General features: G+C 49.0%; 1 protein-coding gene across 3 annotated transcripts in view; it reads right to left on the bottom strand.

Annotated features, from left to right (window-relative positions):
- SNAPC1 (small nuclear RNA activating complex polypeptide 1) overlaps window positions 1-16,540 on the bottom strand; it is a 44,057-nt gene extending 27,517 nt beyond the window's left edge. For 2 of the 3 annotated variants that reach the window (XM_073638713.1, XM_073638711.1), the window contains exons 1-5: window positions 16,423-16,540; window positions 11,607-11,697; window positions 10,954-11,086; window positions 10,389-10,548; window positions 1,060-1,200 (exon numbers count right to left, since the gene is read on the bottom strand). In XM_073638713.1, the coding sequence (XP_073494814.1) occupies window positions 1,060-1,200; window positions 10,389-10,548; window positions 10,954-11,078 (426 nt within the window). In that variant the 5' untranslated portion in view covers window positions 11,079-11,086; window positions 11,607-11,697; window positions 16,423-16,540. Of the gene's footprint in view, window positions 1-1,059; window positions 1,201-10,388; window positions 10,549-10,953; window positions 11,087-11,606; window positions 11,698-16,326 lie in introns of all 3 variants that reach the window. The other variant, XM_073638712.1, reaches the window with a different exon arrangement.
- Window positions 16,541-17,073: the final 533 nt, after the last annotated feature.

Genomic DNA, 17,073 nt, shown 5'->3' on the forward strand with positions numbered 1-17,073 from the left:
TCTGGAAATCACTGTCCATACATGTGAATTGGGCCTTAGAAAAAAAAGTCTGCTGGGGCATACATTCTTCACGGGGCCATAATGATACTTTTTTAGGTCTCCGTCGAGGGGGGGGGGGGGGGCTATGGATAAATTCAATGTTTGAGCCAAAAACTTTTCTTTCCTGGTGCATAAGCAGACTGTAGTCACATAGCCCTGTGTCAGTGCAGCCTAGAAATTACAAAAAACAAAGGACTTGGTGAGCCGCACTAACACCTAAAAGGCAGTGGGGTGTTGACTTCCAAATTTTACTACTTGAATAGTAGATTTAGGTCGTACAAAAAGCAGCGATGGCGGCGCTGTCACCTAACGCTCCATAGCTCGGCATTATGGCATCCCTTTCTGTTCACTCTCGTTCTCTCTACCAATCTTCACCAAGGTTCTCTCATTATGTTCATAAAGTTAAAAAATACAAGGAAGGTATCATTAAAAAAGAAAAAAAAAATCACGACCCCCTTTTTTTAGTTTTTTTACAAAAGCCATCCCAGCGATCAGATGATTGTTAAGGGACCAGTATTCCCGCAGCTGCATGGTGAATGCATTATTACGTGCTGGCCAGATACACCGGGGTGAGAGACCATCTCTGTCCTGACTTATAAAGAGGATCCTGAGAGCGGCGCCCCCCCCCCCGTATCACGTCCATCGGAAGCCACAGGTAAAATAAAGCAATATGTGGTGCCCATTGATGTCAACAGGCTCTGGCTCGCTATAGCCACGCTCCATCTTGGTTGTATCCCCCCACCCCAGTTAGGGTCTTCATCTATTACTTTTGGGATCACCTTATTTTCCATACAAAATGTAGGTGAGTAATCCATAAGAAGACACAGGAGGCTCCGTACACGCTCACTGAGCTTTCTCTGGGATCCCAGAGCTGTCGGATGCATCAATAATTCATTTCCGCTGGATCAATTATAGCAGAGCGCAGACCAAGAAGAACACGAACGGCTAATACTACACGCTGTAATCTGTGATAATACTGATAGAAAGAGGCCATCACACATCCCCCTGCCTCTGACTTACCATGGTGGGCATCGCTGTGAAATAAAAGGCCCGCATACGACGCATCTGTCTGAAGATGTACACGGCGTCCAAATGCTGCGCGCTGATCAGCTCCTGATGAAGCTGCTCTACATCAGCCCAGTCCTTCAGGGATATACGAATCTGCACGGGGTCAAAGGGGACAGTCATACCTCCTGTCTCACCCAAAAGAAGCCCACCACAGCTCTAAACTTATTTTCCACTTTAATGACCGGCCCGAGCCGGGAGGAGGAGGGGAGCGCCGGCCCGAACGGGGAGGAGGAGGGGAGCGCCGGCCCGAACGGGGAGGAGGAGGGGAGCGCCGGCCCGAACCGGGAGGAGGAGGGGAGTGCCGGCCCGAACCGGGAGGAGGAGGGGAGCGCCGGCCCGAACCGGGAGGAGGAGGGGAGCGCCGGCCCGAACCGGGAGGAGGAGGGGAGCGCCGGCCCGAGCCGGGAGGAGGAGGGGAGGGGAGCGCCGGCCCGAGCCGGGAGGAGGAGGGGAGCGCCGGCCCGAGCCGGGAGGAGGAGGGGAGCGCCGGCCCGAGCCGGGAGGAGGAGGGGAGCGCCGGCCCGAGCCGGGAGGAGGAGGGGAGCGCCGGCCCGAGCCGGGAGGAGGAGGGGAGCGCCGGCCCGAGCTGGGGGGCAAACATCAGATATACATGAGGTAATGTATAGTTATGTTCAGTCCCAGCCGCTTTAACCTTTTGTTTCTACTTAGCCTTAAATACAAAATGACACCTTGCACATTACACTCAAGCGACTTCATGCAACCAAGTGTCACATTTTGTATATAATAACAATAATATTTTTTATTTCTATAGCACCAACATATTTCGCAGTACTATACAATTTTAGAGAGGACTTGTATAGACAATAAAGACATTAAAGAATAACACATAACTCAGACACCAAAAGGAGTGAGGGCCCTGCTGCTCGCAAGCTACAATCTATGAGGAAATAGGGGAGAAACAAAGGGTAAAATGGTAAAATATGCTTATATTGTAAAATACAGCCATAATATACTAAATAGGGTATGCACATAATGCTGCATGACCGGTCACCAGTCAGTATGTGTACAGCACAGATACAGAGGGCTATTAAATGCATGGAGGGTATGATAACAGATGATACGAGGGTCCTGATTTTGAAGAAAGTTTTGTTTGGGAAAAACGGGGATAGTTAGATAAGTGAGATGGGGTGATAAAGAAAAGCGTTTTTAGGCCACGCTTAAAACTGTGGATATTGGGAATTAATTGAATTGTCCTGGGTAGTGTGCTCCAAAGAATTGGCGCAGCATGAGAGAAATTTTGGAGACGGTAGTGGAAGGTTCAGATTATTGAGGATGTTAATCTTAGGTCATTAGCAGAACGGAGGGCACAAGAAGGGTGGTAGACTGCGACGAGAGAGGAGATGTAGGGTGGTGCTGAAACATGGAGAGCTTTGTGGGTGAGAAGGATGAGTTTATATTGAACTCTATAGCGGATGGGTAACCAGTGCAACGACTGGCACAGGGAAGAGGCATCGGTGTAGCGGTTGCAAAGGAATATGATCCTGATGCTGCATTCAGGACAGATTGGAGAGGGGACAGTTTAGTAAGAGGGAGACCGATTAGAAGAGAGTTGCAATAGTCCAGAGGAGAATGAATAAGAGCGACAGTAAGAGTTTTTGCAGAGTCAAAGGTAAGAAAAGGTCAAATTCTAGAGATGTTTTTGAGGTGTAGGTGACATGAGCGAGCAAGTGAAAGGATGTAGGGGTGAAGGAAAGATCTGAATCAAGTATCACCCCAAGACAGCGGCGTGCTGCAGGGGAGTAATGGTGGAGCCACACATGAAGATGGCAATATCGGGCACAGGTAGGTTAGTGGAGGGAGAAAAAACAAGGAGTTCAGTTTGACAGATTCAGTTTTACATAGAGGGAGGACATAATGTTAGAGACGGTGGACAGACAATCACTGGTGTTTTGTAATAATGCAGGGTAATATCTGGAGAAGAGGTGTATAGTTGGGTGTCAACAGCATAAAGATGGTACTGGAAACCGAATCCACTGATCCAACAGAAGCAGAATATAGGGAGAAGAGGAGGAGGCCGAGAACTGATCCTTGAGGAACCCCGACAGTAAGGGGAAGGGGAGGAAGAGGAGCCGGCAAAAGACACAGAGAAGGAGCGGTCAGAGAGGTAGGAGGAGAACCAGGAGAGAACGGTTTCCTTGAGGCCTATAGAGTGGAGCATAGTGAGGAGGAGCTGGTGATCCACAGTGTCAAATGCTGCAGAGAGATCCAGGAGAATCAGCAGGGAGCAATGACCTTTGGATTTAGCTGTTAGTAGATCATTAGAGACTTTAGTGAGGGCAGTTTCAGTGGAGTGTAAAGAGCGGAAACCAGATTGTAGAGGGTCAAGAAGAGAGTTATCTGAGAGATAGCGGATTAAGCCCCCGTCTCACATAGCGATATCGCTAGCGATATCGCTGCTGAGTCACGGTTTTGGTGACTCACCAGCGATGTCGCTGTGTGTGACACTTTGCAACGATCAGGCCCCTGCTGTGAAGTCGCTGATCGTTGCAAAGTGTCCTGGACCATTTTTTGGTCGTTGGCCTCCCGCTGGCCAGCACACATCGCTGTGTGTGACCAGCGGGACCAACGATCTGGCTGGTAACTATGGTAAACATCGGGTTACTAGGGGCACGCGCGCACTTAGTAACCCGCTGTTTACCATGGATACCACTCTGCTACTGTGCGCGGAGGCTCCCGCGCACCGTAGCAGAGTGGTATCCATGGTAAACAGCGGGTTACTAGGGGCACACGCGCACTTAGTAACCCGATGTTTACCATAGTTACCAGCCTGCTCCTGCTTGCAGCAGGCTGGTAACGGGAGCAGGACATCGTGGAACGATTCTTTCCACGATATCGCTGCTCCCCTGATCGCTGGTGAGCCTGCCTGTTTGACAGCTCACCAGCGATGTATTAGCGATGCAGCAACGATCCCTGACAGGTCGTATCGTTGTCGGGATCGCTGCTGCATCGCTTAGTGTGACGGGGCCCTTAGACGGGAGTGGAACAGACGTTCCAGGAGTTTAGAGATAAAGGGAAGATTGAAGACCTGTCTGTAGTTAGCAGCACAGTTCTGGTCAAGAGATGTTTTTTTTAAGTCACACATGTCAAACTCTGGCCCGTGGGCCAAATCTGGCCCTTGGGGTGATTATATTTGGCCTGCAACTACACTGGGGATTATATGGGCGCATTCTACTGTCTGGAGGACTATGTGGGGCCCATTCTACTGTCTGGAGGACTATGTGTGATGTGTTTAAATGAGGACGAATTGATACCAGATGAGAGGGAGAGATTAAATATTTTAGTTAGGTGAGTGGTGACAGCCGGTGAAAGGGACTGAAGGAAATGAGGGAATAGGGTCACTGTTGCAGGTAGTAGGGCGAGAAGATGTAAGGAGCCTGGTCACTTCATCTTGCATGACTGGTTCAAAGAGAGTGAGCAAGATGCAGTACAGGAGGGAGGAGAATGCATAACCTTAGGGGATTGGGAGAAAATTTCCAGTCGGACATGGTCAATTTTTTCTTTGAAATAAATGGCCAGATCGTCAGAGCTGAGGTCAGTGGTCGGGGTTTGTACTCTGATTGAGGAGGGAATGAAAAATGTCAGTCGTTTAGGATTATTGGATAGTGAGGGGATAAGGGTGGTGAAATAGGTTTGTTTGAGGAGGTGAAGGGGGAGTTGTAAGTTTTAAGCATAAACTTAATATGGATGAAATCTTCAGCCAGATTAATTTTCTCCACAGCCGTTCGGGAACACCTGGAGCACCGCTGGAGAAAACATGTTTGCAGCGTGTACCAGGGTTGTCGCCGTCTGTGCCGAGTTGTTCTATGTGTAGGAGGGGCGGCTTCATCCAGGGCGCATTGTAATGTTTCATTGCAGAGTCAGTACATGAGAGGGAGGAGATTGGGGCCAATGACGACTGCAGATTCTTCATAGGTTTCTGGGTGTTCTATGGTTTCTATAGGTGTGGTAAGTGGAGGTGTCCTGAGCGGGCGATAATTACTGACAGAGAATGAAAGAAGGTTGTGATCAGAGAGCGGGAGAGAGGAGTTAGTCATGCACTGAGCAGAGCAGGGAAAAGATCAGGTCCAGCGTGTTTCCATCTTCGTGTGTAGGAGAGTTAGTAAGCTGTGAAATGCCGAAGGAGGAGGTTGGAGATAAAGTATGAGCGGCAGATGGGGAGAGGGGATCACCAATGAGGATGTTATCCCCTACATCCCTGGGCCGTTTTTGCGCTTTTGTTTTTTACTCCTCTTCTTCCCAGAGCCATAACTTTTTTTTTTTTTTTTTTTGACAATATGGCCATGTGACGGCTTATTTTTTGCGGGACAAGTTGTACTTTTGAACGACACTATTGGTTTTTCCATATGAAGTACTGGAAAACGGGAAAAAAAATTCCAAGTGTGGTGAAATTGCAAACAGTGCAATTCCACATTTGTTTTTTTTTTTTGTTTTTTTTACCATGTTCACTAAATGCTAAAACTGTCCTGGCGTTATGATTTCTCAGGTGATTACGAGTTCGTAGATACCAAACATGTATAGGTTCTTTTTTATTTAAGTGGTGAAAAAAAAATTAAAAAAAAGGCGCCATTTTCCGAGACCCGTGGCGTCTCCTTTTTTTTCAGGATCTGGGGCCAGGTGAGGGCTTATTTTTTGTGCACCGGGCTGACGTTTTTATTGATACCATTTTGGGGTAGATCCAATGTTTTGATCGCCCGTTATTGCATTTTATTGCAATGTTGCAGCGATCAAAAAAACATAATTCTGGTGTTTAGATTTTTTTTCTCGTTACGCCGTTTACCGATTGGATTAATTCTTTTTATATATTGATAGATCGGGCGATTCTGAATGCGGCGATACCAGATATGAGTATATTTGATATTTTTTTTATTGTTTTATTTTGAATGGGGCAAAAAGGGGGTGATTTGAACTTTTATATATTTTAATATTTTTTTTTACCGTACAATGGCTTCAATAATCTCCATGGGAAACTAGAAGCTGCAATGATCAGATCGCCTGTGTGTAGCAGAATTGCTCACAGGCTATGAGCGCCGCCTGCTGGGAGGCGCTCATAGCCTCCTGACAATAACAACCGCAGGGGTCTCCTGCAGTCCCCAGGTTGTCATGCCAAACCATCAGCGACCCGCGGTCATGTGACACGAGCGCTGATAGGAGGGACTTATGACGTCCTTCTGCCGCGGCCATGTAAAATGCCGCTGTCAGAGACTCCACCAGCACATGGAGCACATGACAGCTGATCAGATCAGCTGTCATGTCCCCAGAAAGGTGCGGGCTCAGCACCAGAACCTGCAACAAAGGGAGAGACCCGACATGTCGGAAAGGAATTAAAGTCCCCCATGATGAGAATGGGGATGTCACAGGATAGAAAGTTTGGAAGCCAGGGAGAAGGGCCGGTAGAGTCTGACAGTGTGGACCTCAAAAGAAGGGAAGATAAGGGAAAGTACTAGGGGAGGATGTACATTTGGTTGAAAGGAGCAGACCGACACCATCACCTTATATGCTCTCAGGTCTGGAGGTATATGAAAAATGTAGGCCACCATACGAGAGAGCAGCAGCAGCAGTGGTGTTCGACTGCTGGATCCAGGTTTCAATAACAGCCAGAAGGTTAAGGGAATTTGAAAGGAAAAAGTCATGGATGTAGGAGAGTTTGTTACATACTGACTGAGCGCTCCAAAGGGCACAATTAAAAGAAGGAATGCAGGGAATATTAATGAGATGAGCAGGGTTTCTGAGTGTAGCAGGGGAGGGGTTAGTCTTATTATTACAAGAATGGCCAGGGTTGGGAGAGATATCTACTGCGACTAGGAGAAGAAAGATAGAGAGAGTGAGCAGATAGTTCAGTGATTTGTAAGAGCGTTTCTTGTGTTGAATGGTGGAAATGAATGGGTCTATGAGGTTTAACATTGTGAATAGAGCATGAGAGCTGTATATAGAAGAGAGGAGAGAGGGGCTGATCTGGATGCAGTATACAGAGTTTGTGAAAGGACGGTAGATGAGAGTGATTGCAGCAGCCAGAACCTAAATAACACAAACGCCTATGGTGAATACTCTTTGCAAATGAGATGACCTGGAAGGAAGTGCCTTGCATGTCTTACCTGTCTCCTGCCCTGTCCAACTGCCATGTTTAACTGCCCTGGTATTTTGAAAAAACCTGCACAAGTGCCCCCTGCTCAAAGTGCCTTCCCCTTGGCCTGGTCTAAAGAGAAGTATGTACATACAGTGCCTACAAGTAGTATTCAACCCCCTGCAGATTTAGCTGGTTTGATAAGATGCAAATAAGTTAGAGCCTTCAAACTGCAAACGAGAGTAGGTTTTATGAACAGAAGCATAAATCTTACAAACCAAAAAGTTATGTTGCTCAGTTGAATTTTATTAAATTTTAAACATAAAAGTGTGGGTCAATTATTATGCAACCCCTATGTTTAATATTTTGTGGAATAACCCTTGTTTGCAATTACAGCTAATAATCGTCTTTTATAAGACCTGATCAGGCCGGCACAGGTCTGTGGAGTTATCTTGGCCCACTCCTACATGCAGATCTTCTCCAAGTTATCTAGGTTCTTTGGGTGTCTCATGTGGACTTTATTCTTGAGCTCCTTCCACAAGTTTTCAATTGGGTTAAGGTCAGGAGACTGACTAGGCCACTCCAACACCTTGACTTTTTCCCTCTTGAACCAGGCCTTGGTTTTCTTGGCTGTGTGCTTTGGGTCGTTGTCTTGTTGGAAGATGAAATTACGATCCATCTTAAGATCCTTGATGGAGGAGCGGAGGTTCTTGGCCAAAATCTCCAGGTAGGCCGTGCTATCCATCTTCCCATGGATGCGGACCAGATGGCCAGGCCCCTTGGCTGAGAAACAGCCCCACAGCATGATGCTGCCACCACCATGCTTGACTGTAGGGATGGTATTCTTGAGGTCGTATGCAGTGCCATCCAGTCTCCAAACATCACGTGTGTGGTTGGCACCAAAGATCTCGATCTTGGTCTCATCAGACCATAGAACCTTGAACCAGTCTGTCTCAGAGTCCTCCAAGTGATCATGAGCAAACTGTAGACGAGCCTTGACATGACGCTTTGAAAGTAAAGGTACCTTACGGGCTCGTCTGGAACGGAGACCATTGCGGTGGAGTACGTTACTTATGGTATTGACTGAAACCAATGTCCCCACTGCCATGAGATCTTCCCGGAGCTCCTTCCTTGTTGTCCTTGGGTTAGCCTTGACTCTTCGGACAAGCCTGGCCTCGGCACGGGAGGACACTTTCAAAGGCTGTCCAGGCCGTGGAAGGCTAACAGTAGTTCCATAAGCCTTCCACTTACGGATGATGCTCCCAACAGTGGAGACAGGTAGGCCTAACTCCTTGGAAAGGGTTTTGCACCCCTTGCCAGCCTTGTGACCCTCCACGATCTTGTCTCTGATGGCCTTGGAATGCTCCTTTGTCTTTCCCATGTTGACCATGTCTGAGTGCTGTTCACAAGTTTGGGGAGGGTCTTAAATAGTCAGAAAAGGCTGGCAAAAGAGATCTTTAATCCACACATGTGAAGCTCATTATTCTTGGTGCCTGAACTACTTCTTAATACTTTAGGGGGACCAAACAGAATTCTTGTGGTTTGAGGGGTTGAATAATAAATGACACTCTGAATTAACTTTGAACGTTTTAAAAAAAAAAAAAAAAAATATTTGCTGCAGTGCATTTCCCACTTCCAGGCTGATCTACAGTAGAAATGTCACAATGCCAAGTTAATTCCGCATGTGTCAACCAGCTAAATCTGCAGGGGGTTGAATACTACTTGTAGGCACTGTAGATCTAACATAAATGTAACTCGTTAGCAATTAATCAACTAGCTTATGACAGCAGGAGACAACAAACAATCTTGCAGATCAATATGCATCGTAAACTGTTAAAGTAACTGAGATGACCTTACAGCTTCAGCGATTAACCCCAGCAGATAAATGAAGTATATACCCTTAAAACATGTTGACTTTAAAGGGATGAATGCAACAGATGAATATAAAGTCACATTTAGTAAGGGGGGATGATCACATGAAGAAAAGCCCCCGTATCCCCCTCCACCAGGAGTCACTGGAGGCTACAGAGGGGGGGTGATGACATGTTGTGATATTTCTCCCTGATATCACTTGTAGTTCCCCCTCCACTATTTACACTGGTCGATTATTGTGAATAAACGTTCTTAGGAAGGCTCGTTTCCTGACAATCTTGCAGTGTCCTCAGCTTTTAATACATCGATGATGAACAATCAAAACGCTGAGTCGCTGGGTGAAATGATTTTTCAGCTATCTCGGCAGCACATGGTCCTGTGTAATCAGCACCGATGCTGCAGAGAACAATGGCAGGATATACGCACTGAGCCATCTATCACTGATCATTCAGAGCACATGAAAGTGTGGTGGGCCTGTGTGAAAAGGTTATTAAACCTCTGCTGAACGGCTTCAATATAGCTGATCAGTGGTCACTTCACGCTGCTGATCTGTTAGTGTGAATGCTCCCATAGAGGCAAGACCTCTCCTCCTGCTCCCTAGCTACATAAGTGTTGCACCTTATTCCTGGGCACACTGGCTCAGTGGTCAGCACTGTAGCTTTGCAGCGCTGGGGTCCTGGGTTCAAATCCCACCAAGGACAACATCTGCAAGGAGTTTGTTCTCCCCGTGTTTGCGTGGGTTTCCTCCATTTTCTCCGGTTCCCTCCCACACTCCAAAAACATAATGATAGGGAATGTAGATTGTGAGCCCCAATAGGGACAGTGATGATGATGTCTATAAAGTGCTGTGGAATTAATGGCGCTATATAAGCGAGTAAAATTAATAAAAAAAAAAAAAAAATACAATGCAGCCAGCTAAGTCAGTGTCATGTTTGCCAACTCTTATAGAAAGCCCAGGGCGCTCCTGGAAAGTTTTAGATTGCAATGGGCATCAAAGACACATTTTACCCACCGTAGTTTTGATACATGAAGATGAACGACCTTACTATTGCTCCCGAAATCTACATTGTTCTGTACACTGGGTAACAGGAAAACTGAATTTTTACAGGTTGCTTTGATCACAATTTTAACACTTTTTGTAGCAACAGTTTTGAGAATCGGTTTTAGGCAAATCAATTTTTACAAGTAAAATGCATTTGCTGCAAAAAAAAAAAAAAAAAAAAAAAAAAAGCAAATTACAGCATGAACGTGAACAAAAAAAAAGTGTCTTATGAGCCACAAACATTTGCTTTCTGACGCCGGCCATGGTGCACACATATAATGATACCTTCTGCTTGGGCTGACAGAGCTGCGTGTTGTACAGACCGTACAGTAAGTACATGGCCCCCACTCGAATCTGAAATGTGTACGGTGGAAGGAAATAAGTCGAGGCCACTGAGAGTACTTCCCTTGAGAACCGGTTACACTCCAGACTCCTCATCCCACCGCTGCAAAACAATGAAGATGTCATTAGTATACATGGACAAGAACAGTATACACGAACAATGCAAAGGTTTTATAAGGCCGGATCAACACATCCCACGCTCACGGTGCAAGGACGGACCGCCACGAGAGCTGCGATGATTCAAATCAATATCCTCATAAATGCCTACGAGGCTACCGAGTTCGCGTCGGGACATCGAGGTCCATACTCGGATGTTTTAAAACAGCCTTATACACGAAGTTTAAAAACTACAATTTATTATGAGGGTTTCTCTATCAGCATTCTGCCAGCACAATAGGAGCTAGAACCTAATTTTCCATTAATTCTTTGCATGCATTGCACCTGCCCGAGTAGCCCTCAGAGAACCTACTTAAAGTGTCCTTGTGCCAAACCTTCAGTCAAGACTTACTAGAATATGGTGTGGAATTTGAGCCCTTTCCAGATCGATAAAAATTCTTCGAAACGCACGGTGTCTGTGGCCTGGAAGAAACCCAGGAAGCTTTCACAGTCTTCTTTAATTCCTAGAAAATTCATGCTGTGGGCTTTTCAAAAAGGAAGGAAAATGAAAAAAATAAATTATGAGTTGAGCATTAATTTATTCACTTTATCTTCGCTCTTAGTACTGGAAAACCCCTTTAAGGGAAGGTAAATAGATATCAGATGTGCAGAATTTGAAGGAGCCGCAGGGAAATCTGTTGGCTTTGGTGCATATTTGTAGCACCTAAACTTATATAAAAAAACCCTACACTCAGTTTTCCTGAGGCTCCTGTGCATGGAAAAATTCTGGAAAAGAATGGTTTTGTTTACAGCTCGTTGCCTAGGAGACCGACCACTGCACCATAACAATGATTTTTTTTTCTTTGAAGGCATAAAAGATCTGATCACCTGACGAATGAGCGTTTTGATAATTTGTCAGGTTATTGCCACCAAATTTATACAGGCGGGTAAAAGAAAAGAGCTTTCCTACCAATGCTCGTGTGACGATTATCTAGGGTGTAAATGCACCATTAGTATTTGTAGGAAAGAGTCCAACATTCATCCGGTATAGATAAAGTTACTCACCTGATGAAGACGCTCATCCGGTAATGAATGAGACAATCATGGTGGACACATCTCGCAATGCTGCGGACACAAAACTACTCCCAAAATTCAGCTGCAAAAAGAATAAAAATCAAAATAAAAAAATAACAGCAAGAAAAATCCAAACAGTCGACAGGTGCAACAAAAATGGCTAAAAAGTAAAAAAAAGATGGTTCACAAACTCCTGTGTTGTCCAAAAAAAAAGCTGAAAAGTAGTTACACCAGATATGTGACCAGTTCTGGACCGGGCAGTTTGCCCCCCTGTTCTGGACCAGCCACAATTTTTGGTATTTTCTTACATGCGAGTTAGAGAGGTGTAAAAATGTTTCTCGTTCACATATTCAAATAATTTTTGCATTTTTTTTTTTTGTGTATACAGCGATAGAGAAGGCTCTCTATGGGGAGCTCGGCTGTGTCCAACAGCCGGCTCCTGGCTCTCACGATCGCGTGCAGCTGCTCTACTTTGCAGTGACATTTCAGAACGTCACTGCAGAGTACAATGTGGACTGCCCAGACGGTTAAAGTTATACAGGTTGTTTACTGTTGGGGTCAACTTTTTTTTTTTTACCTAAATGCATGTAATTGGGGATAAAAAATCATTTTTCGCAGTAAGGTTTCATTACAAATTTCTTGCTGCAGAATGTGTTAACTGGGAATCCGCCAGTCAACCCACTATGATGGGGAGTTTCATCTGATTTATGGCCTCAGACCACAAAGGTAGTCTGCTTCGTACATTGGACCAGGCTAGAGCATGCTTCTTTTTTTTTTCCCATGCACACCACTGGTCTGTGTAGTGAAATCAGCCATGTGCCAGTACTGGCATACTGGGTCCATGCGCCCTCTCTCTCTTGCACCCAGGGACAGCACGGGCATGTGCTATCTATAATATAATGCTATAAGCGTCCCTCTGTCTGAAGCCTCTATAGACTGCGCAAGCACAACACGCCTGCGCAGTCTGGCTCCAGACAGAAGACCGCATCCAGCCATTACAGGTAAGAGGAGTGTATGGCGCCGGAGATCGCGGTATGCGTAGACACTGAACACATACCGCGATCTCCGGCACCATACTTACCTGACCGGGAAGAGTGTTGCCGCGGCGCTTCTCTTCTGGCCGGAGACCGGGGGCAGGAGTGAAGGAGTCGGAGTCGGCGCATGTGCATAGCGCGATCCGGCGCCACTTTACTGAAAACACATTTGCAGTGCGTCTTCGGCAAAATGGCGCCGGACAGCGCGGTATGGGCATGTGCGTACTCCGGCACCGCACTCCTCCCCCCGCCTCCGGCAGAACAGGACGCAGCAGCGCTGGAGCACAGGGAAGAAAGGTGAGTATAAGTGTTTTTTTTTTTTGTATGTGTGCAGCGTGAAAGGGAGGAGGGGTGCCACAGATTCCAGGTTTGGGGGGGTGATGGGTGCCACGCATTCCAGGTTTGGGGGGGGGGTGAGGGGTGCCACGCATTCCAGGTTTGGGGGGGGTGAGGGGTGCCACGCATTCCAGGTTTGGGGGGGTGAGGGGTGCCACGCATTCCAGGTTTGGGGGGGTGAGGGGTGCCACGCATTCCAGGTTTGGGGGGGTGAGGGGTGCCACGCATTCCAGGATTGGGGGGGGGTGAGGGGTGCCACGCATTCCAGGATTGGGGGGGGGGTGAGGGGTGCCACGCATTCCAGGATTGGGGGGGGGTGAGGGGTGCCACACATTCCAGGATTGGGGGGGGGGGTGAGGGGTGCCACGCATTCCAGGATTGGGGGGGGGGTGAGGGGTGCCACGCATTCCAGGATTGGGGGGGGTGAGGGGTGCCACGCATTCCAGGATTGGGGGGGGGTGAGGGGTGCCACGCATTCCAGGATTGGGGGGGGGTGAGGGGTGCCACGCATTCCAGGATTGGGGGGGGGGGGTGAGGGGTGCCACGCATTCCAGGATTGGGGGGGGGTGAGGGGTGCCACGCATTCCAGGATTGGGGGGGGGGGGGGGTGAGGGGTGCCACGCATTCCAGGATTGGGGGGGTGAGGGGTGCCACGCATTCCAGGATTGGGGGGGTGAGGGGTGCCACGCATTCCAGGATTGGGGGGGGGGGTGAGGGGTGCCACGCATTCCAGGATTGGGGGGGGGGTGAGGGGTGCCACGCATTCCAGGATTGGGGGGGGGGGGTGAGGGGTGCCACGCATTCCAGGATTGGGGGGGTGAGGGGTGCCACGCATTCCAGGATTGGGGGGATGAGGGGTGCCACGCATTCCAGGTTTGGGGGGTGAGGGGTGCCACGCATTCCAGGTTTGGGGGGTGAGGGGTGCCACGCATTCCAGGTTTGGGGGATGGGGGTGCCACGCATTCCAGGATTGGGGGATGGGGGTGCCACGCATTCCAGGATTGGGGGATGGGGGTGCCACGCATTCCAGGATTGGGGGATGGGGGGTGCCAAGCATACCACGATAGGGATGAGGGATGGGGGGTCATGCATACCAGGATAGTGATGAGGGGTACCATGCATACCAGGATGAGGGGTACCATACATACTAGGATAGGGATGAGGGATGGGGTACCATGTATACCAGGATTGGGTATAAGGGAGCCATGCATGCCAGGATTGGGGATGAGGGGCGCCATGCATGCCAGGATTGGGGATGAGGGGCGCCATGCATGCCAGGATTGGGGATGAGGGGCGCCATGCAAGCCAGGATTGGGGATGAGGGGCGCCATGCAAGCCAGGATTGGGGATGAGGGGCGCCATGCAAGCCAGGATTGGGGATGAGGGGCGCCATGCAAGCCAGGATTGGGGATGAGGGGGCGCCATGCATGCCAGGATGGGGGGATGAGGGGGCGCCATGCATGCCAGGATGGGGGGATGAGGGGGCGCCATGCATGCCAGGATGGGGGGATGAGGGGGCGCCATGCATGCCAGGATGGGGGATGAGGGGCGCCATGCATGCCAGGATGGGGGATGAGGGGCGCCATGCATGCCAGGATTGGGGATGAGGGGCGCCATGCATGCCAGGATTGGGGGATGAGGGGCGCCATGCATGCCAGGATTGGGGGATGAGGGGCGCCATGCATGCCAGGATTGGGGGATGAGGGATGAGGTGCCATGCATACCAGGATAGGGATGAGGGATGGGGTGCCATGCATACCAGGATTGGGTATGAGGGAGCCATGCATACCAGGATTGGGGATGAGGGGACCATGCATACCAGGATTGGGGGATGAGGGGTGCCTTGCATACCAGGATAGGGATGAGGGCAGCACATAACAGGATGGAGGAACAGGATTGGGGAGCACAAATACCAGGATGGGGGCAGCACAAATACCAGGATGGGAGACCATATACCAATAAAAATGCTCGCCATCCGGGCGTAGAATGAGCTCAATAGCTAGTACAATATACTGTGGACTCTTAATTGTGGAATAAATTGGAGGAATCCCGAGTATGGTCCCATCGTGAGGACAAAAACTGCACCCATGAGCCTGCAGGAAAGACCCCAGTGATACCGTAAACTTGTGCTCTTATTCATCCATGCTAATGGGGACGCTACACTGCTGCTTCTGGGCTGACGACAGAAGCAGGGGCCGCCAATTGACCTAACAGCTGGTCCCAATACTGAACACTATCGGCTTCGTGACCACCCCCAGCCATGAGATGGGGCTTTGTATCGAGGTAGTGTAGCCGCCACTGCAATAGGTGGCGCTGTGCACAGCTTAGTGATGGGTTATTATGGCAGTGTTTATGGTGGGGGCTGTGTGGCCTGGATTTGTATTGAGGTATTGTGGCTTTCATCTGCATGGATCACTGGGGTCATACTTCAGAAGTGGTCCCGGAAGATTGTCAGTATGTCCATAGTTTGCAGATACAATTGAATACGATCGTGGCACAGGGAAGCGTCTGCTTCTTGCGCCAGCACCCAGCAAATGTGTGCCCCCCTGTGATGACATCATTAGGAGGCGCCTCGCAGAGCGGTGCAGGTCTGCTCGTCAGGGGAATACAGCTACGTATTTGTTTGTTTTTTTTTTTAGCCTTTTCTTTGTGGGGAGGCAACATGATGTATGAAGGGCAGCGTGGGGGCATCGTACTAAGCGAGAGAGCATTATACTACATGGGGGGGGCCTAATACTGTGTGAGGGGCATCATTATGTAAGAGGGGGCACTATGAATGCATTATAAAATGCAGGGGAACAGTGAGGTGGCATCGAACTGAGGGCTTTTCACTATGTGGGGGGGGCACTGTGGAGGCCGTAAACTGTGTGAGCGGGCATCAAACTGTAAGTGGGGGGCACTGTGGAGGCTGAATACCATGTGTGGGTATCATACTGTAAGAGGGGGCATTATATCATTAACGGACATCGCACTGTGTGAGGGGGTGGGGGTAGTCATACTGTGTGAGGGCATTACACCACGCGGGGGGCATTGTATAGGCATCATACTGTGCGAGGGGGCAATATACTGTAGTGGGGTCACTGGGGGGGGTGTCAAACTGTGTAAAGGGGTATTATACCATGTAGGAGGCCATGAGAGGAATATGGCAGTGAGTGGGGGGTGGGACCACCCAGGGGCTTCACTAGGGGCACAGTAAGGATTGGGTAGAGTTATGGTTGTGGTTTATATGTGCTGCACTTCCTGTACCTCAAAGTTGGGTGGTCTATGTGTCTCAGCGTTATAAGGGGGGGGGGGGGGGGTGCACACACGTCGCAGCTGTCGGTAAACATCACTGCACATACACCGGACCCAGCGTCACTAGTATCCGCACGGTCTCACTGGCATCACTGCAGTCACGTGACACACGAGTCTCTCCATACACCTGGCCTGACACTCACCGGACTCCGTAGGGCGACGCGCAGGAACCTACGCTTCGGTGACGTCATCATTCTTCTGCGCTTGCGTAGAAAAAAAATTAACAAACTGTACGTGCGCGCACCCGTCCCACAAAGCACAGGCTGCGTCTGGGCGCGTGCGCGCATGAGCTGTAACTAACCGGAAGTGAATGTTGTGTTTCCTCCTCTTTTCCGTGCACAGATCCTGCAGTGCCGGCACAGTGATGGCTGCTGTGGTCGCCCTGTACCCAGAGCTCCTGAATGTAAAAACTAAATCGAATTTAATAAACAATCCAGAGGAAAGACATTTATAGTTTGTGGAAATTCATTAAACAGATTGTACGTGTGTTCTCGGTTACCCCTGGTAGCCGAGGTGCTGACCGCTGATCACAGGGAAGCAATGGCGACATCCCGTGTACAGCATGTGACCGCTGCAGCCAATCACCGGGCTCAGCAGTGATGCTGTGGTAGATGACAAGTCCAGTGATTGGCTGCAGCGCTCACATGCTATGGACAAGACGTCACCATCGCAGCAGAGGCCGGGGCAAGCGAGGACCATTCTAATCCACTAACTCTATGCCAACACTCAAAGCCTATCATGGCGACAGAGGCTGCAACGGAGGTCTGTCCTCTTCCGCGAGGAGTCTCACTTCT

This window comes from Phyllobates terribilis, unplaced genomic scaffold (genome assembly GCF_046119375.1).
Source record: "Phyllobates terribilis strain yellow unplaced genomic scaffold, ASM4611937v1 Scaffold_7__3_contigs__length_470593459, whole genome shotgun sequence".
Taxonomy (NCBI): Eukaryota; Metazoa; Chordata; class Amphibia; order Anura; family Dendrobatidae; genus Phyllobates; species Phyllobates terribilis.